The sequence below is a fragment of the Dasypus novemcinctus genome, chromosome 6 (assembly GCF_030445035.2).
Source record: "Dasypus novemcinctus isolate mDasNov1 chromosome 6, mDasNov1.1.hap2, whole genome shotgun sequence".
Classification (NCBI taxonomy): Eukaryota; Metazoa; Chordata; class Mammalia; order Cingulata; family Dasypodidae; genus Dasypus; species Dasypus novemcinctus.
In genome coordinates this window covers 21,170,313-21,193,854 of record NC_080678.1, presented here as the reverse complement: position 1 = coordinate 21,193,854, position 23,542 = coordinate 21,170,313, and the positions used below count along the sequence as shown (strand labels likewise).

The 23,542-nt window shown below is 41.9% G+C and overlaps 1 protein-coding gene across 8 annotated transcripts in view; it reads right to left on the bottom strand.

Annotated features, from left to right (window-relative positions):
- The window catches only part of HSPA12A (heat shock protein family A (Hsp70) member 12A), a 321,425-nt gene that overhangs the window by 162,994 nt on the left and 134,889 nt on the right, over positions 1–23,542 (bottom strand). For all 8 annotated transcript variants that reach the window (XM_058298306.1, XM_071215655.1, XM_058298308.2 and 5 more), the window contains one exon: positions 8,967–9,054. In XM_058298306.1, the coding sequence (XP_058154289.1) occupies positions 8,967–9,054 (88 nt within the window). The remainder of the gene's footprint in view (positions 1–8,966; positions 9,055–23,542) is intronic.

The following is a 23,542-nucleotide window of genomic DNA, read 5'->3' as shown; positions in this document are numbered from 1 at the left end:
CCATTGTCTGCCCAAACTCATCACAGTGCCTGGTATAGAGGGATATTTGTTGAATGAATGGGTGAATGAAACCCCTGGTAGAAACTATAAGTCGACAATCTAAGAAAGAATGTTCCGAGAGCTCAAGCTGCTCGCAGATGCCATAAGCTGCCCTGAGTGCAGAGTGCCTCCTTCCATCAGCAGAACTGCTCAAGCGTATGGCAGACAGCGGTGCCAGAGCAGAAGAAAGCACCAAAGAGGTGGTCAGATGGGATTTCCCCCCTTCTATTTTAAAATATCATAAGGAGTTCCTGTATCCTGGAAAATTTCTTAAAAGCAGATAAGACAAGTCATTACATCAAATCACCCGTAATCCCTCCACAAGAGATAACCACAGTTGACCTAATGCATAATATCTTTCCAGATTTTGGCTATGCCACACTTCATTGTATCGACATTCTCATGACCCAAATTTTCATCAGGCAGCATTTAGTTTGCTTTCACTTTTTGTGTCTATATAAACCACACTGCAATGAACATCCTTATTTAGTGCCCTCTTGTCTAATCATTTCCTTATGGTAATTTCCCCCAAAGAACAGAAACACTTTTGAAGTAAGGAGCATGCACAGTTTAATATTTAGGATTCACATTTGACTAGGTAATTTAAAAATTCTATTCTAATTCTAAGATTCTTCAATTACCCAATCTTCCTTTCTCAAAGTAAAAGTTAAATGGGAAAATGTATGTAAAAGTGCTTTGAAAATTGAAACTACAGTGTGCCAAAAGGTAAAATACAGCTATGATCCAATGCCTACTCATTCTTCAAGGTTTATCTATAGTTCCCATTCATGTTGGAAGTCTTTTCCCATCAATGCAACCTCTATGGATTTCATCCTCTTTGGAACTCATAGTACGTTTTTCTGCTCCATTCATTTGGTGCTGAATCACTTGTGACCTCGTGACATCTCTTGCTGACTTGGAGTCTTAAATAACTTTGCAGGTGTGTGAACGTCATCTTTCAAACTTGAGGAAGGGATCATATGCAGCTTGTCCATCTCTGTACGTCCCCAGCCTTGAAGAGCGCACATTTATTGAGTGCTTAATGTGTGATGGGCACTATGCCAAACACTTCCCATTCGTTTGGTTTGCCTGAACCCCAGGGAAGCAGGTACTTAATATTGGTCACATTTCACATTACAGATAGGGAAACTGGGGTTTAGAGAGATCACTTAGCTTGCTCAAGATCAGAGACAGGTAAACAGCAGAGCCAGATTCAGATCCCAGGCAATCTGACTCCAGACCCCAGCAAGGACTCTACAGATGTTTGTTGAATGAGTCATGGAATGAATGAATGTGTATGCAAAGCCCCACACTGGAAACCTGAGATTCTCTTAACCAGTTGGTTGGTTCTTCTCTTATGAATGTTCTATATTTTGCATCACTCATATCTTCTTGAGTTACCTTATCCTATGACCAACACCTGGGTTATTTTTATAGCATAAAGAATGCTCCTTTGGCTCTTACTCCCACCAACTATTGGAGGAGTCTTCCTGGAGGGGAGACTCAAATGCCTCCTGGATGAGACCCAACAGAGCACCCATGAGGCCCCCCTGTGGACCAAGCCCACCCTGGGCCACTTCCAGCCACTGGCCTCCCACACCTGCTGAGCTGACTGATGCCCCGAGCCACTGCAATGCTGCTGTGCCCACTTCAGAGGGGCTAGGGCCATGTCATCCTGGAACAGGCGCTGCTGGTGCTGGTGCCACCGCCACCGCCAGTGCTGGTGCCACTCCTACCATGCGAGTGCCACAAACACTGCCAGCGCCGGGCTCACCGCCTCTCTGCCATGGCACCATGTCCATGGGGCTGCTGTGTCCCGTCTCATGGCAGGGAGCTGGAGCAGGTGCAGTCCCCATACCCACCAGAGCTCCCAAGGTGGACGGGTACGGTAGAAACGGTAAGGTGCAGGAATGAAGCACCCTCCCCCTCCCCTTTTTTAAGGCAACTAAGGCAAGAGACAAACTTGTCAGAAGACATCAGAAGTATTCAAAATTATCACTGTCATCCAAATGAAGCTTCACTAGGCCTTATCTTAGAATAAGCTATTTCCAGGAGACTTCTTGGTCCCACCTGCAAACAGATACCTAGCAAGCCCAGCACATCCTGCCAAGACATCTTTAAATCCTCCAGGGGGGAGACAGTGGAGAGAGGCCAAGTTGGGGCCTATTCCCCAGGTGGGTGTTCCCCACCCCCACCCTTTTCATCCTGCAACCCTGTAGTGGATTGCTTGCCTTTCTTGCTCTGGCTGCTAAGAAGCTCAGCGAGACGTTTGTGGCCCAGCTTTTAAAATTCAACAAGACCATGTGGTATGCATTTGTGAACAAATCTTATACCTGTGATGTCACCCTTTTCCTTCCAGTACCATTTCTCAAATGTGCCATTTTCATTTTGTTATGTATATGTCTGAAAGTCTTTTGGAATAAACAGGAGGTTTAAAGGCAAAGAAATAAGATGAAGAGATGGAATACAAATCTTTATATACATATTTTTTAAAAGGAAAGTCCATGTCCAAATTTGGTGTGTTTTCATGAAATTTTTCTTCTGAGGACTTTTTCAAACAAGCAGAATACCCTGGCCAAATGACTTGGTAATTCCAAGTGAAAATCAGGGCTCTCTCAGGCAGCTTTCCTGAACATAAATTACAGATTGACTGTTTACCTCCTTGCCCTCTATTGGCAGATATTAAGAATGCCGCTGGGCATAGCTGGCCCAGGGCCCCCAACCCTTTCTGACCTCCCACCTCCTTCTGCCCAGAACCCCTTTCCTAAAGAGCACCCCAAAGTTCTCAAGCTGCCCTGGGGAGGCCATAACCTATGTGTTCACGTTCAGGTTTTAATGCTGTAACACCTGCTTGGCAGTAAGGGGCTTCAGATAGCCCAATGGCAGGACCAGCTACATAAATGGTGGGGGCCAGTGCAAAATGAAAAGGCAGGACCCCTTGTTCAAAAACTGTGAAGAATTTAAGATGGAGACACCAGAGCATTAAATGAAGGGCAGAGCCCTGGGTGGCTGCACAGGTCACACGCCCGTGAAGCCAGCTCCGTCCAAAGGTATGTAGTGATGCCTCAAGTTCACGCAAGCCACGGGGTCAACACGGCACATTTGTTCCTAGAGCATCAGTTTTACTCAAAGGTGTAATTTAGAAAATTATTTTTACATATAACCACAAATTCAGATTTTTATCGAAGAAAACTAAAAATGTGCAAATACTTAAAAAAACAAAACAAAAACTTCAAGCACATTTCATTCCAACAGAAGTACTAGTAGATTCAGCTCTATGACTTGGACCACTGTGGTGGAAAAATATGAGGAACACCATCTTAAGTTTTACCATGTTTCCATCCAAGCACCACATTGCATCAGAGTTTTGCCTTTTAAGAGCGGAAGAGTAGAGAGCATGATAAGACAGCAGATGCCCCAGCAAAGCAGAAAAGAGTTAAGAGGACACGGACTTGAAGCGGAGGCTTGGACTGGCTCTCAGAAGAGGGTTAGGATTTGGCAAGGCTGAGAGGAAAGGGTTCCAAGAAGGGGAGCAAACGATTAGAGGGGAATGAGGGGCACACTTGGTCAGTGGACAGGAAGATGGTCAAAGGTGGGGAGTGCTCACTGGGGTCTGCTGAATCTAATTTGGAAAAAACAGTTTTTAAAGTTTCAGAATCTGCCTTTAAAACAGAGATGCCATGCTCATACAGGGTAGAATAAATGTGACCCGCTCGATGTGAACTAGGCACTTTTATACAACTGACACATGAACATTTCCTTTACAAGCACTACACATGAGAAGAAAATCCACTGGGTAAGTGGGGGAGGTTTTCTGCCCTAGAACTGTCCATCATTAGACCTTCACCCAACTCTCCAGATCTCACAGGTATGTCTTGGCTCCAGCCAAAGGCTTTGGGTTTTGTGCTAAGACAATTCTCCATGCTGGGTTATTAGTCAGTCTCGCCCTCTGTGTAATGCCAGGGTGTGCACAGGGTAAAGCATGCCCCATGCTCCCTCTCATTAACAAACACAGCCTCCTGTAGGCTGAATGACGAGGGAAAATATTTGAACAAGGCAGGGTCTGTGATTTCTATACGTGGAACCAGGCCTAGGGAAAAACTCAAAACTAGTTCAATTCCACATATGCAGCCCCGCCTTCTATGGCCTTTCTGATTTCAATGTAATATGACACACCAGGGCAGAACTTTGAGAGCTCAGAGGTCTGTCCTTAGGAGTATGTAGCAGGATAACAGGCAGTCTCATCCATTTTACAAAGGATCTAGATTAACTCAGAACACACACTCACCATTCAAAGTAAAAGACACAATAGAATTCATGTATAGTCCTTCAGAGTGCAACTAATTCTTTCTCCAATCCAGCACTTCTCTTGTTTTCTTTAGAGATATGCATATTTATGTATATCTATAAAGAGAGCGTGAGGGGTAGGGGAGAGAAAAATATATATATAAATGCATGCATGCATACACATGCAAAAACACCCACATATATACATAGTACAACTCAACACAATTCATTTTCATCGAAGTCAACCAATATTAGAGTATCTGTCATGTGCTGGCCATATGCTAGGCACAAGAATACAGAGTTATGTAAGACAGTGTCACCGCCCTCAAGGAGCTTATCATCTAGGAAGGAGACAAATTAAGAAGAAAACACCATACCTGTCACCTGGTGGTTCCTATAATGGGAAGCAGCGGGGTTTAGCGGGCTTGGGCTGAGAGTGGTTAGGCACATGTGCTCGAGCCCCGCTGGCTGGCTTCAGGGCCCTGCTCCACCACTTTTGAGTTGTGCGACATTAAACATGTAGTCTCATGTAAAATAAGTACCTTCTTCTGCGGTGGTGAGGATTAAATAGTGTAACAAGTGAAAAGCCTTACAGTGACTGGCACACAGAAGCCTTACAGTGACTGGCAAACAGAAGACACTCAATAAAAAGAAACATCTATCATTACCCTGATTATTATGATTATTTTGATGGAGAACAGAGCAAGGTTCCGGTGGGGAGCAGAAAGAGGAAACGGTCAACCTAACTTGGCAGGGTATTGGGAAGTTTCATGGAAAACGTGGCGTGCAGTGGAATCTTTAATAATAAATGGGTGTTTGGGGGAGAAAAAGAAGGAGAAAGAGTTTGTTCAAAGACCTCAAAGTAGGAAACATCCTGCATGTCCAGAGAGCAGCCAGTGAATCAGCATGACCAGGGCAAGGTTCAAGGTGAAAGAGAAGCCAGAGGCAGATCTGAAGGAGCCACCAAAAAGCTTTAAACAATGGAATAACAAAATCAAATCTGCGCTGCAGAAAGGCCTAGGTAGCCTTCGACTGAGCTGTCCAGGGCCACCAGTGGCCTGATGAGTGGACCGCAAATACCACTGAATCATAGTCGATCCTTATCTGCCAATTGTCTACTTGCTAAAATTTAATTGTAATCATCAAACCAAACTCACAGCGCTTTTGCAGTCATCCGCTCACTGCTTTTGCAGTAATGAAAAGTTTGAGTCACCTGATGTGCATGTTCCCTGCTGAGGTCAGACAAGGTGACGTTCTGCCTCTGTCTCAGTTCTCACACTGTAAACAAGTGTCCTTCCAGTGGGATATTTGGTGCCACATTTTTCACATTTTTGTGCTTTTTGGTGGTGGTTTCCCTGTTTAAAATGACCCCAACCGTAGTACTGAAGTGCTGTCCAGTATTCCTGCATACAAGAAGGCTGCGATGTGCCTTACAGAGAAAACAAGTATTTTAGATAACTTTTGTTCAGGCATGAGTTACAATGCTGTTAGCTGTGAGTTCAATGTTAACAAATAAACAAGGTATATTAAATAAGATTTCTTTAAACAAACACACGTGGAACGCCATTATGTATTGATGGGTTGATGAAAATGTGACCAGAGGCTCACAAGAACCTGCCCCTGAATTCCCCAAGGCACAATGGTTCAGTAGTTGCTAATTCAGTATTCACAGAGACTTTATAGACTATAACTGCCCCGAATAATGAGACTCGAAAACAGGGCTTTATGTAATTCTCATGTTCTACTTTACTCTGTTCACAAGTCTTCAAAAGTTGTTTGTGTTGATTTTAGGAACTAATTGGCTTATTTATTCATGTCGGTTTAGTTACTACAGAGGGTTTCTTTCCTGCTAACATCTTTTAGAGTGATTTTTAAATACTTTTCTTCCTAACCACAAGGAGAGTCTTAAGTGGCCACTTCCTAGCATTCATAAGAGCTAGAGAACAACCATGTGCCCTCCAAATCTGCATACAGCAATTGCAGCTTTGTGGATCAGGACTCAGAGATGGAGGTAGACATAGGAGGCAGAGCCAAGATCAGGGTTAGAACCGGGACTAGAAACGAAACAATCACCTGGCATAAAAGCAGCACGAGAAAACAAGTCTACGGGAGGCTGCGAGAAAGACGAAGAAGATCGCTGGAGAAGAGGAAAAAGAACACATTTACAAAATGGTAAAGCGGATCTTTTAAGGGAATTTACTGACAAAGGCGTTCCGGGGAGGGGGGCAAGAGAGGAGGGTGCAAACATTCAACTGAACCATTTGAATATGTCTAGATTCATTTGTTCAATAATCATTCACGGCGTCAGCCTACTAGTCAATTCCATTAATCCTCCTTGTTCAAACAGGTACTAGGCACCTTCTGTGCCAGCTCTGAAGATTCGATGTCGACTTTAGTCTCAGGTCCATCTTCACTCAAATAGTTCACCTTCTAGGAGGCTAAGAAAATACCTTGCCGCCCCAGCACAGGGCCTCACAGCCCCAAGAAGAGTCTGGCGTGCTACTGACACCTGGTATGCGCCCGGCGTTGCCCCAGGTGTGCTCACATACGTGGTCTCGTTTAATCTTCATTTCTCTTCTCAGATTAAGTCAACAGACACGGACATCTATTTTCCTAAACCCAGTTTTCATTGTCCCACCTTAGAGAAAACAGAGGAGGCAAATGGGAAGGGGGTCATTGGGCAAGGAAGAAAAGCTGAAAACTCTAAGTTTCAGATACCATCACTTTAGACACCTCCCTCCCTGGTCCTGGAACTGTAATCTTTGGAGCTGCCCTTAGATTTTCCTAAGACAAACGTTGCTTTTTCCAGCTCATTTTCCCCTTCAACTTAACACAGTGTTGCCCCCAAGTACCCATGTCCTAATCCTGCCATTCCTTGTCTGACAGACCCGCTAGGATGCCCAGTACACGTAGGTGTGTTCGTGTGTGCTCGAGGGGGGATGTTCCATGTAGGCACAAAGTGGGAGTGCCATCATCCCCGCAGGTTATGCCCGTGCATCAAACCCATATTCTGGAAACTGACTTCCTCTCATCTCCGTAGGACTGTCCGTTTGTGCAGCAGGTACTGCGATGTGGGGTGTCGAGCACCAGGGGTATTCCACTTGTTTGAAGTTGTTAAAAGAGAAAGAAAAGTAGCAAAACCATGATAATCGCATCAATCAAAAATGTGGTACTCCAATTAAGCACGTATTCTGCGGTCATTTGAGAAGTGTAAAGAGCATTGTGGAAACAAAGTAAGCATGAAAAACAGCAGGATCTCTATCAATTGTTCTGTGTTTGTCAGACAATAATTTTTCTCCCGAATAATTCAAATCAAACAATAACTTCTTTATTGAGCATCTACTATACTACAGGTACAATGTATCTAGTCAGACATTGCAGGACTTCTTTTCTTTATTGCCTTTTCTTCTTGAAAAAGCTTAAAGCATTCGGCAGGATTCTTGGCTGTTTTCTCTTCAAGCAGTTTTATTAGTACAAATGCCTTTAGAAGTTTAACACTTTGATGGCTATGCAGAGTTTTCTGGGGTTTTTTTTTGTTTTGTTTTCTTCCTACTATTGTTTTTCCCCTAAAACATTTCCTTTCTTTTCCTACTCTCTGAATTTTTAGGGAGAAAACAAAAAAAAAAAAAGCTGGCATCTGGGGTCTGAGACCACTTGAAATGTCTGGGCTGGGGATTGCTAATGACCTCCCAGAGATAACCCAAATTGCTGATTTAGCAAAGCCCATTCTTGACCTTGACACAAGACAAGACAGGCAAAGGCGAAGGGCTTGCAAGGGAGTCGTGAAAGAAAAAGGATCATAGAAGAGCTCAGATCTCGCCAAGCCCCCTCCCTGATTCAGCAAACACCTGGCTGAGTTGGAAAACATGACCGGCCCAACCTTCCTATTGGCACCAATTGAAGCTGTCAGCTCTCGGCTTGTCACCAGTTGCACTGGGAGGCCCCAGGCAGCCACAAGAGCCCTAATTAGGCAGAAATGACACTTCTACAGCTGACCCGCCAGGACCTTTGGCAAACCATTTAACATCATTAGTTAACATTTTTTAAAAGTGTGAATGTAAATGAACAGCCAGTGGCTTTCAATGGAGTTTGTCGGTGGCATCTCCCCCCTCCCTAACTCACTCTTTCTCTTTGTACATGAATAGTCCACTTGTTTTCTCCAAAAGCGGAGGGAGGGGCTGGGGAAGGAGGAGGAAGAGGACCGGTCTTCTGAGAGGAGAGACAAGTTAATGCATAAACAAGCTCAGAAGAGCGAGGAGACCATCCCTTCCTGCCTTGGTATGGGCATGGAACAGAGACAAGCCTCCAGGGCCACCCGGGGACAAGCGTGGGTCTAGCGGGCCAGGCTGATGCTAGGTCCTACCCTGCAACCCGTCCTTGGGAGCCTGCAGAGCAACAACTCCAGGTTTTGACCTGCTGAATTGGACCCCTTCACTCACACCTCTCACCTCTTTCGGCATTTTGAACAAGCGGATTTTTTTTTTTGCAGCGATTGGTTTAGGAAATTCTTATGTACGCATTTTGCACCTCCTATGTGGGCAAGTTTACATGTAGCGAGCCCCTCTCTAAAGAAATGCAGTTCCAGGGGTAATTATTTCAGACACCAGCTTGACTCTTGCACAAACTCATTCATTTCCTACCTGAAGCGGTTATTTCCCACCTTGAATCACACTTCAATTTGTTCCTTGCTTTACACCCACAGAATCCGTACACGCCAGCACTCTCCATCTGTAGGAGGGGAAAGAGAGAGTTTTACTGTGACAGCGTCCCTTTGCCTGACTCTTTCCATGTTGCTCTTAAATTGTGTCCTCATGTCGTTTTATCAGTTTTAAGAGGCAGCATGGGGTAGAGGAGGCACAAAGGTTTAGGTGGACGCCAGAGGAGCTGGGGTCCTGGCCACCTCTGCACCTACCACCTGCTTGTGCTGTGGCCTTGAGCAAGGTGCTTCGCCCTGAGTTCCGGAGGTTTGCAGCATAAAACAGAGATGATGGCAGCTTACTACTTGAAAGGAGAAACAGAGACGGATGTATGAAAACTCGAAAGTTCTGGGTAAATGTAAGGAGTTATGCACAGATGGGAGCTGACAAAAGTGGGGGCTACACCAGGTTTGCACCTATCATTTATCTTGAACCGAGTAAATCGAGAATTTGTCCTCCCGTTTCCCAAGTCACCCTCCACAGAGCCACGAGGCCACCGGCACATCCCAGGCCCTTCCTGCCCTCGCCTTCAGTTCTGGCTCATTCTCAAAAGGGCTGTCAATATTAAAAAGGAGGTGCACGGGTGCAAATCAAATTCCTTAAAATATATACTATATTATATGCAAGACGTATAGTTACATTAGCTATTTCGCCTCTCTGCTGTACCCTCAACAACTCGAGAGGAGAAGCACGTCTTTATCTCTGGATTTCTAGAAGCACTGTGGCAGGAACACAGTAGATGCATAATAAACGTTTCCTGAGTGGACATACAATGCAGCTGCCAGGCAGGAGCTTTCGGCCCTGGGAAAGTGCACTTTACAAAGTGAAATCTGGAGAGCTTTACTCAGCCTTGACTTAAAGATGAGTAAAATCAAACAGGCAGCAATGTGGAAAATGCCTGCAACTAGTAATGAGAGAGAAGCAAAAGTAAACAAGCCTAGTTTAGAGCAGAAAAAGAGTGAAAATACTAGGGAAACGTCCTTAATAACAGTAAATGGGAAAAGGAGAAACCTGCTTATCATGATGGAGCATTTAGTGCTTTTAAGCTAAATACCTCAGCATATTAAGCAAATAGAGAAAAGCCAGCTAGACGATGTCAGCAAATTGAACCGAGCGGTGCTCAGCAAGCCAATAGGAGGTGTCTGGTTTTGACCCCTTTCCCCGTCACATGCCTGGTCCAAGGCTGCTTGTTTAGTGTGGCCTCTTCTCTCCAGCTGTGGGGCTTATTGAAAAGCTCTTGCTCCCTGCCTGGTTTTGGCACATTTTCTGCAGGTGCCTCCTACTGTGGCCACAATGGGCTGCTGGGGAGGTTTAGGCCTGTCAACAGCTACAGGGGAGGGGGTGGCAGTGGTGGGGGCAGCGCGCTCATTGTCTTAAAGGGCCAGTGCCGTTGTGTGCAGTCGCGGCCCCGCACCTGCTAATGAGATGAATCCTTTCTCCTGCGCTCTCTTTCTCTCTTTAATGATTTAACTTGATCGCTTTGGTTCCTTTCTGGACGGGGAATTGCTCTATTGATCATATAAAGTAAGTGCCTGTAAAACATTGCTCTGCAACGACTACTACTTCCCTGGCTGAAAATGTCACAGCAATTGAAAAGCTCTTAGCCCAGTTCAAGAATGAGGTTGCTAAAGAGAACAGTCTTTGCATATATTCCCAAGTACTTGCATTTCCTAGAGTTACAAGGTTTGGATGGGAATAATGGATGTGTTAAGAAAGAGAATTTCTCTTCCGGTAGTAAATATGATTTTATGTGAGATCATGGAAAACTAACCAAACACGTTTCAAAACTCCCTCAACAGTAAAATTAGATACATACATTCAGAGGGAAATTATTTTCTTAATCACCCATGTCACTCGTTCCTCAGAACCCATGAGCCACTTGGGTCAAGTGTGATTCAGCAGCGCCTTCCCTTCTCATCACAGGAGATGGTCAAAAGGCAATACCTTTGTCCAGGAGGTAAGAGGAAGCTTGGTTTTGGAAACAGGAGTTGATGCTCTAATTATTTAGGAGATGCTAATTTTCCAGACCTGTCACTTGGCGGCAGCAGTGACACATCTGTGGGAATGGGGCCCCGCGCTTAAAGAGTTTTCATAAAGAGCTTTATTAAATACTCATTTCCATACTACATGAGGGAGTCATTCACCTAGGGGAAATCACTTTGTCTTAGGCATGAAACTGCCAGCAAAATAAACAGCAGTTAGGGATGGCTTCATTTTCTTCCAACAGGTGAATGCCTAAGTGTGTACCTGGGAGTGAGACTTTCTCCCAATTTAATTGGTGGGAAACAGAGGTGCCAAATGTGATGCTGCCACGTTATTAATTTGGGAACAAAGCTTCAGGTGAATTATTTTCCATCAAGGTGAGCCAAGAAAATAATTTTTATAGCAGATGGCGTAAGGGTAGTAAATGTGCTTATTATTGTACTTCTTTTTTTTAAAAAAAGGCAAGAACATCTGGCTGCCTACTTGATAAACAAGACTATAAAGAACTAAGCTATAAAAATCCCATTTAATATTATAAATCTGAAGAAAGCTGTAGACTTTTTTTTACCTCTAAACCCTCTGAAAGATCATGGTAGAACCGAGGTGCAACAGTTTTTCCTCAGAATAAAAAAGTTTTGGGTTTTAGATTTTAAAACCTTTTAATATTGTCAGAGAATACATAATACTGCAGGTGGGACAATTACAAGTATTACACCAAAATATACTGTATATAATAAAAGGTATTTTTGCTTCATTTACCTATACAGTGAAGAGATTGCAAAAAATAAAATCCTTGAAATGTAAACACAATAATTAATCCATTTCCTGGATATGAAGAATCATGTTGCCAGGCTTTAACCAGCAGCTTCAGGTTTTTTCCTATTGATTTAAGTGGGCAGGTCTTTTTTTTTCCTTTTTTGATCTGTAAAATGAGGATGGGGAACTAAATGACTCCAAAAGTTCTTCCTGGTTCGAATATTCTGTGCGTCCCTATCTGATGCAATGATTCATGTGATGGGAAGCAGAGAGATGAGCGGTAAGTACAATCACAGTCATTTCTGGCAGCGCTGCCTATTAGACAGTCAAGACAGACTACAAGTGGGCTAAGTCCCCGCAGCCGAGAAGAGCCAGGACTTTCACGGCTGGAAACGGAAACCCGTTCTCAAGGAGCGGCAGGAAGCAGGCCTGTGGGGGGGGCGCCAGGGAAGGTGGCCTCCGAGGCGGGTGGGAGGGCAGCTAGCTACTGGTCTTCAGGCCGCGTGTCCTCGGCATGAACTCCCAGACTGCGTGTGCGTGGGCAGGTTTAGCACCGCGTCACCATACTGCTGGAGGGGGAAGAAAAGAAGAACATTGGAAGAGCAGAGAAACGATCCAAACAGGCACAGTGACAGTGGAATGAATGTCAAATCTGACAGCGGCCACAGGACTGTGTTTACTTTTGCATTCTCCTTTTTTGGCTTATTTACACGTGGTGCCAGAGGTCTGAACGGAAGTCCAAAGTTCAGAGACGACAAAACCATGCTTTGCATCTTACTCCTCCTGTGGATCTCCGTAGTACGTTCTAAACTATCCGACTTCGCCAGGCATACAGTAAGCTTTGGTTAAGTTTGAACTTCATACTAAACAGGGTTTGTGAAGATGTTGGGTGTGTGTTTAAAAGTAAACGAATGCACTCTAATATAGTGCATTGTTCCTTGTCCATGTTCATCTGACGGTTGAAAAGTACACAGGGTGATGAGAATGATACCCAGGCTTGGATGTGCTTGTTCTGAATGATAAGGGCTAACTTTCCTCATAATTCAGATTAGCAAATTCATTTACATAGTGAGAGCCACAGATACTTCAATATGAACACTTCACTTACTTAGTAAATCCAGGTGCTTACATTTACCTCCAATTTGCATCTCCTCCACTAAAAGTTAACATGCAGAAATGTAAAGATTCTTCATACCTAAAAGCTAAAATGGGGCTGGTGTGTAAACAGGAACTGTTGAAATGTTTGTGTCTGATATATAAGGTTTAGAAACTCCTGTCAGCCTGAACTTTACGTGATAACTCCTGAATTACTAGAGAGCCACTGGCTAAGGGAAAAAACATTTTACTATTTTGTGGCTTTGCAGACTGCAAAGGATCATGCTAAGTGAGTATTTCAGCTGCAGTTTTTATGATTAAGTCAGACATTACTGAGGCTATAGGTACTCAAACTTCACTCCCCTCCCCCCAGGAAGGAGCTCTAAGCCTTTCTTAGAGTTACATGCTGCAAAGTTTCCTTTCTTTCAAAAGTCAGAACGCACTGTGCACCCAAAAATGTTTTTGCATCCTCTGATTTTCTGTTTGATACAGAATCACTGCCCCTTCCCTCCAGTCACATCTTCCCAGCGTTAACAGCTTATTTTAAAATATCCCTCAAATAGGTGCACTTTAGTAAGCAACTCAAGTACGGGCTGATTCCAAAGGAGTAGTTACACATGCCTGCCATAAACAGACCTAAATTTCACCTACACATTTTGCCAAAAAGAGATGAGCTAGGATGGCACAAGGTGATTAATCCTCAAGTCTAAATTTGGGGGGCAAGGTGAGTCTACCAGAAACGACGTCATCTTAGGGACTCATCCTGATGCGACGGCTGAGTTTTAATCCCAGAGGGCGCAGGCACGTGGGGGGAGTGCTGTGATCCACCATGCAGGGACAAATTTTTGTGCCAAGGAGATAGTGCTTTCTTTTCTTAGCATTAGGACTTGAAAACCAGTGTGAAAAGTTCCAGGTATGTCCCTAGTGATTTAGAGTCAATCCCAGATAATTTACACAGAGGGAAGAAAAAACAGTTATTTTCAGTTTAAAAAACAACAACAAAGCACATGGTGATGCTAACATTTGGAGATAAATTCTATTGCAAATTAAAAGAGTTCTTATAATTTGGAATTCTTCACTTTGATTGCAGTTTCTGTTTTTGCAGATTTTTAACTACCTCAAAAAAAAGAAAACTCATTTTCCAATAAGTTTATTAAAAAATATACTGGAAAAATTAATTGAACAGATAGTATTTTTCTTGCAATGATCCTAATTAAGGATTCAAAATTGCTTTATTTTCAGAAGTTAATAAAGGATGATACATACAATATTCATTCTAAAGGTTATAAATTGATAAGCACACATTTTCTTTGTTTCAAATATCATTCTTTAAAATAAAGTTATAGCTGTAACCCTTTGTTCTTACCCTACAAAAGAGTCTCTGATTTCACTCTCTGAATAAACACAGAAACGTGTGTTTATCCTACTAGCTTGGCTATAAAGAAAAGAAAGTATTTATGATTAGGCAACCAAAGTAAGGTCGAACCCACATATTAATAAAAATGCCAACAAATGTTGGCATGGAATAATCAGTGCTGTTTCTCTCAAACAAGAACTCTGATTTTAAAATTCTCGAGGTAGGAAAATTCTTGAGATGCTCTTCGCTACGAAATTCCCTGCCTCATGAGTTGGTTTCATAATCTTCTCTATTTTCAAATTCCCATAGTTCATAAGACTAGAGGTAACAAACATTTGGCCATGAACTTTGAAAAAGAAGACAAATGAGGATAGCGCAGAGAGGTATTTTCAATCACTTGGTCTTGTTCATAAATCAATTCCGATTTCCATAACAATCTATCACAAAGTTGTCAGGCGATGTGCAGCTCCGTCAGGGGCCTTTGCTGGATCCAACCAGGCAGTGAGGGAGAGTGGATCCTGTACTGCCCACATTCCTTCCCCGGCTGTGTTTCTATGCACACAAAAACGAAATGGCAGGTGCCCAAATACTTCTCCAAACCTCACTTTTGCCTCAATTATTTATTTCAAGTAAAAGTATCTTCCCACAAAATTATGCACCAGTCTTTGTGCCTGTCTTAGTACAACTGTGTTAAGAGTCTCTTGCACCTTCCCAATCCTTCCTACCTTTAAACTGTAGCACTTAAAATATAGTTATGCTGGCCATAGCCCAAGCCAAAGATAAACATCACTAATAACATAAGAAAAGCATGTTCACTTTAGAAATATATTTCCATTTTTTCAGCCTTACTACTTTTCTCCTCAAATACTAGCAGGAAAGTTATCTTTTGGAGAAACTGATCCTGATCATTACTACTTTTAATTTTATAGTATTGTGCTGAAGGTACAAGCAAACAATCACAAAATACAATAATTGTATTATTTAATTAAAAGCAGGATCAACCATAAACTATCCGTGGTTGGCATACAGCACAATTAAGTGTATTTTTAAAATTTTTGTACAGAAATTTAATCAAACACATTAGATTGGCATACAAGATTCATTCACTGTGTCACTTTGGAAGTATGTAGGCCTCCAATGATAAAAATTTATATATGATTGTCAAAAAGAGGTACAGTTAAATTAAATCAATATTGAGAAATTTGCCTGAAATGATTTTATTTGTTAAAAAGTCCTAGGAAAACTCCCATAAATCACAATCTTTCAAGAAATAATTCTCATTCTGTTTCTGTGACTTGTATTTTTTTTTAATACTCAAAGAACGAGAACACTCAAACTTCTTAAGACAAAATAGGTATCATTTCTAAAAGATAAGTTGAGGGAGAAAAAGAAACAATGACAACCCTATACTTTATCAATAACAACTATACAGTCAAGTTCTAAAATTTAGAAATTCCCCCAAATAAAATTTTTTGACGGTTTAACATTATCATAAGACTCATGGCCAGTTCTGTAGAAATCATCAGTTATGAAGGCATAGACAGTCTTCTGATTTTGCTAATAAAGAAGAGGTAATTCCTCTTAAGCAGTTCAACATAAAGTATAGTTTCAGGGAAGTTAAAATCCCCTTCAATTGGGTTCTTAAGTTTAATTACAAATAGTCAAACAATTTATTAACTCTCATTCAAGGGCAACAACAAAACAGGTAGTACAGACCTCTCAGAGGCCAGGAAACAAACCCAATCAATATTTGCCACAATAACAGAAAAAAAACATTTTTAGTTGTAATTTGATAAAACTTCCAACTGGTCCTCCTAACTGGGGATTATTCTTCTCTTTCTTCTTTGCTGTCCCCTATGTGGAAAATATGTTTAACATTTTCTTTACTCACCATAAAAGCAATTACTATATTTATTTTGCAACTTTCACATTAAGAAAAGAAGTACAAATTAGAAAACCTGGCCTTTGTAGGGTATTTTATATGTATTCATTTTGCTTTATTAGCCCTGTAATTATGTCACAGAAATACCCTTATATTGTACCTACTTCTATAAAGTTAAGAAATTATCTATTTAAAAATGGCAAAATAGCTTGCTTAAAGAATTTCTTTTGCCTGATTTTTTTTTTTTTTTCCTTTTCTCTTTACTGTCTGAACTCTCTGGATAATTGCCCTACTTCCAGTTTCATTCTGCCTATATAGAAAATTGTGTGTCTATACCCTGAAAAATACCAATTAAACTGCCAGCAGCAGCATCTCCAGCAGCATCTTATGGTCTTCAGTGTCAAAGGCCTGTGAACAAATGGTTGCAAGGTTGGGTCCAAAACAGACTTTGATAGAATGCCAGCTTTGAACACTCAAATTAGGGACCATCACTGTAGCTTTCTGCTTTATTTGGGAAGCAAGAGAAAAATCTCCCATCAACTCTATAAATTTTCACAAATGTTAAAGGTTAAAATAAAAACGTGACCAGGAGGTTTAATTGCCTCAAAAGGTCACTAACATTAGTTTTAAAGGGGTCTCCCCTTCTTTATCACTGAATTCAATTCGATCTGAATTTCCCTGCAAAGCTAAATTAAAGGTATTCAGACACTTACTGCAAAACTGCTACATTTTCTTTTATATTATATTCTTTGGTAATAATAACATTATTTACTCTGTGGGAAGAAATTTGCATGGATTTTAAAATTTCATTTTATAGTAATTATATGAAGTAGAAAATATTAGTACGAGAAAATGGGCTCAGAGACACTAAGTAATCTGTATAAGGTCACACAGCTGGAAACAGGAAGAACAAGGACTTGAACCCATGCAGTCAGATTCCTAGACCCAACAGTTCTAGGCTCTTTTTGCAGCATCCATTATCAAATCAATCCTCAGTGAAGCTTTCATTGTACTCTTTCTGAGCCAATCCATGGATATATCTTTTTTTTTTTTTTAACCTGTGCTTGGGCCCCATTCCTGGAGATTCTGATTTAAATCTGGGGAGGGGCTCAAACATCAGTATTTTTCAATACCGTAGCAGCAGCGAACAAAACAGTTAACAATTCTTTTCATGGTGCTGAATTCTAATGGTACTTAGATTCCAGTAGAATCCAGTAGAATTCCCAGGTGATTCTATCCTGCAACCCAAACTAAGAAGCAGTCACCAAGAAATTAACACCACTTACCCAGGGTCCTTTCCCTAAGCCCTGAATATAACTCCACTGGCTTCTCCAGAGAGCAAGGGCAAGAGTCCAGTAGGAGCTGACATAAGATAGCAGAATTTGACTAAGAGAGTTCTAGATTTGTGAGGCAGTGTAGTACAACAGGGATGGATGGGCACTGGAGTCAGCCAGACCAGGGTTCAAATTCCACCTCCACTATTAATTGTGTAACCCTTGGGCCATTCACTTACCTTTTATGGATGTTTTGCAGCTTCAATGCAATGAAGCATATATAAGTGCTCAATCAATGGCATTGACTGCTGTGCATTTTGTTGTTGTTATTGTTATTACTATAGCTACTGCCAGGAGATACCAGTATAGAAAAATGTCAAATGACAAAGAGAAAAAACCCACAACTTTTTTATCAGTCAAATTATTCCTACTTTTATTACTCCACATTTAGTTTACAGCCATTTATATTTGCAATTAGCTTGACAATCCTACTCCCCATCCATGACAACTGGGTGAGGAAGGTTCACATTATTACTCCCATTTCCTAGATGAGGAAAAGGCAACACTTCCTCTAGTTTCTAGGCTTAAAGGCACCTGCAATCACGCTCATTAGTTCTCTCTGAAAAACGATATTATACACAGATGTCAAGTGCAGCAAAGAATTAACAAGCACTTGATAGCAACCCCAAAATAACATCAAAATAATCACTTCTGAACATTATAGTCATGGCAAACAAGTTCCAATTTAAGGAAATTAGATTAAGGAAAAAGGAAAAATGCATTTTTCTTTGTCCTCATTCATTTAGGAAATGTCATTTAGGAAATTCTTTTTGAAATGAGAACCGAAGAATGGTTAATTTCCTCTATGAAGGGTCTTCAATTAGGAGGTTGGAATAAACTAATATGTCCTGAAATTTTATCTGGAATCAGAGCTACAAAATAGAAGAGAGCTAAAGATGGGAGATCTAGTTCAGTGGTTCCCAAGCAAGGTCACTGGGTAACCTGTGGACTTTGTGGAAGGGATCCACAAATCCAAACATACACCACTCAGGACACTGAATAAGGGCCTAACCATGAATGTATTACCCTCCATATGTACAGAGCGTCCGCTGATGAAAAAGCTCAAGTACTACTGAATTCATAGTTACTGTATATAACTACTATTTCACAGCAGGCAGAGGGTTCAATTTTTGTTGTTGTTAAAAAGAAGTCCTCAGGGAAGTAGACTTGGCCCAATGGATAGGGCGTCCGCCTACCACATGGGAGGTCCAAGGTTCAAACCCACGGCCTCCCTGACCCATGTGGAGCTGGCCCATGCGCAGTGCTGATGCGCAAGGAGTGCTGTGCCACACAGGGGTGTCCCCCGCGTAGGGGAGCCCCACGCACAAGGAGTGTGCTCTGTAAGGAGAGCCCACCCAGCGTGAAAGAAAGTGCAGCCTGCCTAAGAATGGCACCGCACACACGGAGAGGTGACACAGCAAGATGATGCAACAAAAAGAAACACAGATTCCCAGTGCTGTTAATAAGGATAGAAGCAGTCACAGAAGAACACGCAGCAAATGGACAGAGAGAGCAGACAACTGGGGGGGGGGGCAGGGAGAGAAATAATCAATCAATCAATCTTAAAAAAAAGTCTTCATACTCAAAAAGAATGGGGAACACCAATCTAGCCCCACCCCCTTATTTTACTGATGTAGTCCTAGAGGATCTTAGGGACAGCTGGAATTCCAATCTAAGTTTTCTAATTCCCAGACAAACGGTCCCTGTCCCACACCATACACTCCTTTCAATGCAGACACCTGACTTATATGAAGTTAATAGTCACGGCTATATCCCCTGATTCCTTTTCCTCATTCTAATGGTGAAGAAAGTATAGTCCTGGCCTTTTTCCCTGGGTATGTTCTGGAACTTTCTATATCTCCAAATCCTTTCCTTTCCCTTCCCTCCCAGCCCCAACTCTCAATTCCTTTTAAACTCTGATACTCTGTAAGTGCCTTTGGGCATTTAGCCTCAATATGAAATGGAAATACATAGTACATTTCCCAATGTACTGAAACAAGGGAAGTGTTAAGTATATATAAAATATGAATATGTATGAATGTATTTTACAGCTAAAAACCTAGTGCTTCTAATATGTATGGAAAATAAGAAAATTGGAATATTCATGAATAATCATTTTCTTTACTCTGGATCTGTCAACACTAATGGGTTGTCAATAAACCCCTAGTTTACCAACTTTTCAAAATGCCTTCACATCTATTATTTCAGCTTACTACCCCAATGGATCACTAGGATGTAAGTGTTTACTGGAATTTAAGCAGCATGAGAACTTAATACCATGAAAAGAGGGACTATTATCTTTTATTCACTGCTATTTCTCCGGTGCCTAGAACAGAGCCTGGCACATGGTAGGCACTTGTAAATACTTATTGATTGCATGTACCACAGAAGTAGACAGGGGTGGTATTTTTATTTGAAAAGATGGAATGATTCTATAAGGAAAGGGCACAATTGAGTTCCTAATAATCATTCCTTGTTCTTCAATCCTTCCCTCAAATATTTTAAGATAATTTTTCGGTTATACAAGTAATACATTCATTTTAAGAAAATCTGTTACTAGGAAAATCTGTTACTAGGAATATGTAAGAAAAATAAAACTTCCCTATGATCCCATTACCCAAGGACAACACAATTAACGTGCTGATGTCTATCCTTTTAGACTTTATTCTACCCATATCTATACACAAACACATGCATCTGACCTTCCCCAAACTCTCTGCCCTTTTTTCTCTAAGCCTTTATTGTTTTCCTGTTATAGCTCCGTGCTCCCCACCTATGGTCTTAAATGTATTCCTTCCCCAAAATGTAGATGTTCAGTTCAATTTTTCCCTCCAGAGTATTCAACTTTAAACACTACATATATATCTTCTATCCTTATCTTCAGTCCTCCCCTTTTCTCTGTGATACCACGGCACCTCAAACTCTATACATCTGAAACCAAATACACTGGATTCCCTCCATCAAAACCAAGTCACTCTCTCATTTATCCCATTTCTGTCAACTGTAATTCTACAAGTTATCCTCAGTAGAGTCATCTTTGGTTCCCCAAGCTCACAACTAATTACTCAAAGCCCTTTCTATCCTTCCTTCCTGTTATTTCTCATCCATCTCTTCCCATTGCTACCATTATAGCTGAGGTCCTTACCTCTAAATTATTTTCTACCTGTGTCTCCTGCTGTCTGTATAACACCACCCCAATCAATCCTACCTACTGCTACCAGTTTACTTCCTAACATAGCACTTCCAACTTGCCCATATGTTATGGAATGAATCAGGTCCCCAGCAAAGACACGTTCAAGTCCTAAATCCCAGTCCTATGGATGGGAACTCATTTATAGTATCTTCAATATCTTATTAAGATGCGGCCAAACTGAATCTAAGTAGGCCTTAATCCAGTATGCTTAGAGTCCTTATAAGCAGAGGAAATTTGGACACGGGAGTAGGAGACAGGAGGAGACACATGGAGTGAGAGATGGCCATGTGATGGAGACAGACACTGAGCTATGAATTGTTGGCAAGCCACCACCAGAATGCTATAGACTGGAGAAAGTACAATCCTGCCTCCAAAACTGTAAGATGATAAATTCCTGCTGTGTAGATCAACTAGACTGTGGCATCAGCAAACTAAGACACCGTTCTAGATTCAGATTATTTGTGGTTGTTTCTCACTCTTACAGAATGGTATTCAAGTCCCTTCACAATCAAGCCTCAGGCTACTTTTCCATTCTTATTCCTCATTATTCCTGAAAAAAAAAAATCCTTTGTTCCAGCCAGGATGGTATGCACATTCATCATTGACCCAATCCCCAAACATTTTTATTGTAAGTCAAATAATTATTGAGCATCTGTTATGTGTAAAACCCATTCATTCATTGAACAAATATCTACTGAGCATCTATGTCAGATGTACTGATGCTGGTGCTGCAGTGATGGACAGGAGAGACCAAGCCCCTATTCTCACAGGGCTTAGAAGCCAATGGGTTATGGAGACATGGTGGCCCCAGCCCAGGATACTTCCAGTCTTCCATTAAAATGTCAAATGAACATATTTATATGCCTTAGAGGCATGCCCTTGGTGAACCCCTTCCCACGTATCCCCCCATCACTGACACCCTGCACCAGTGATCTTCTCCTGCCACTGTTGTGACCCTTCTGTGATCCAAAACCTCTCGTTCAAGTGTTCATGGGGCATTGTCTTGGTGGTGGTGAGCCACACAATAACCAAAAAAATACTGAATTCCCATTACCAAGTGCCAACTAACAGTGCATCTGGAAAAAGATCTTGACCAAAAGGGGGAAATGGTAAATACAAATGAGTTTTTTATGGCTAAGAGACTTCAGAATAAGTCAGGTGGTCACTCCAGAGGTTACGCTTATGCAAGTCTCAGCAGGATCTCATTGACTGCCACAGAAAACAGTGCCTCAAATAGGAGGCTCCTGAGGGCTCTAGAGATGCCCAGAAACTATAAGCAGGGCGGACAACTCAGTAATTCAGCATCCCGTCAGTGGGCCTGAGTTAGACTCATTTATAGGCTCTCTACACATGATTCTTCTGCCCCTTTTACTTGAACCTATAATTAGTACTAAACTTGATAAATATATGTCCCAGAGACTTAAATCTTTGATCCATCCATGGACCAGTTGAGCCTTGAATGTCAGCAGAGTTGCAACACCTACTTTCCAGTTCATTGAACTCACCCAGGACAACAAACAAGGAAATGATCAAGGCCCATCCCAAGGAACAGAGAGTGTCTGCAACTGCAAGCAAGAAAGTTCCATCCATCTGTCCCCTGGGATCTAAGCTTCCTCTCAATTAGAAGCAGAGTGGGCATCACTCTGATCCCAAGATCCTCAAGACTGGCTAATGAACAATGGACTAAAGTAGACATTATTTTTCTACTATAGACTTATTATTATTCTCGCATTGGAAGACCTCGTATCATTAATATAAAAGCAGTGGCCACCATAGGTTTTGAGGGATGGGAGAGGGAAGAATAGGTGTAATATGCAGGTATTTTCAGGGCACTGGAGTTGTCCTGCATGACAGTGCAGTGACAGATACAGGCCTTGTATATTTTGTCATAACCTACAAAATTGTGCAGGACAGAGTGTAAACTATACTGTAAACAGTAATCCATAGTTAGTGGCAATGCTTCAATGTGTTCATCAACTGTAACAAATGCACCACACTAATGAGGGATGTGGTTTATGTGGGAAAGTATGGGAGGGGGAAGGAGTTGAGCATACGGGAATCCCTTATATATTTTACGTAGCATTTATGAAGGTTGACCTTTGTGACCCACTTTCCAAATGGGGAAGGAGTTCAGAAAAAAAGGAAAGGCAGACTATGGGGGCTGGAGTGTGCGGCATGGGTTCTTGGAAGATGTGGGACTCAACCTGGGCATTCACCTGGGCTCACCATCTACCCAGAGGGACTGAGGAAAGGCACAAAGGTGGAATGGAAACATATATATACACATCTACATCCATATCCATCCATGCATTTGAAATGAACTTTTTTTCAAAGTGCTGTTCTCACTAGCTTCCTTATTTTATACGACTTATGAAGCAGGCAAAGCAGGTAAGATCTGTTTTCCAGATGAGCGAACCGATACATGGATGATTTTAAGTGATCTGCTTGGGTCAGGAACACAAAAAGCAGGTAAGAAAAGGACCAAGACACCCTGTCTATCTCGGCCCATTCCTGCGCAAAACTGTCTAGGGCAGAGGGCACAGTTAGGCTGTTCTCTAATTACATATAACATCTGGCAAGTGTAGTGAAGTTTGGATTAAAAAAAAAAAAGACAGGGCACGGAGCGCCTCTGAAGGTTGAGAAGGAACACAACCCAATGATAGTCCTTCATTCCCTTTTCTCCTCACGTTTTGTCTGTATCATCCGCCATTTCTGGGCCAGTTCACATCCTAACCACCTCTTAAGATTCACCCCCCAGTATTTTCAGCCCACATTGGTTTTTCCTTCCATTGATTTCACCCCCACTAATCTCCCAGGGAAAAGGAGCATAGCGATTTTTCTCTCCTGGACATCACAGTATGCCCGGCCTAGCACCAATATCGGCTTAGTGAACGAATCCCTGGGACCTCCACAGCTTAG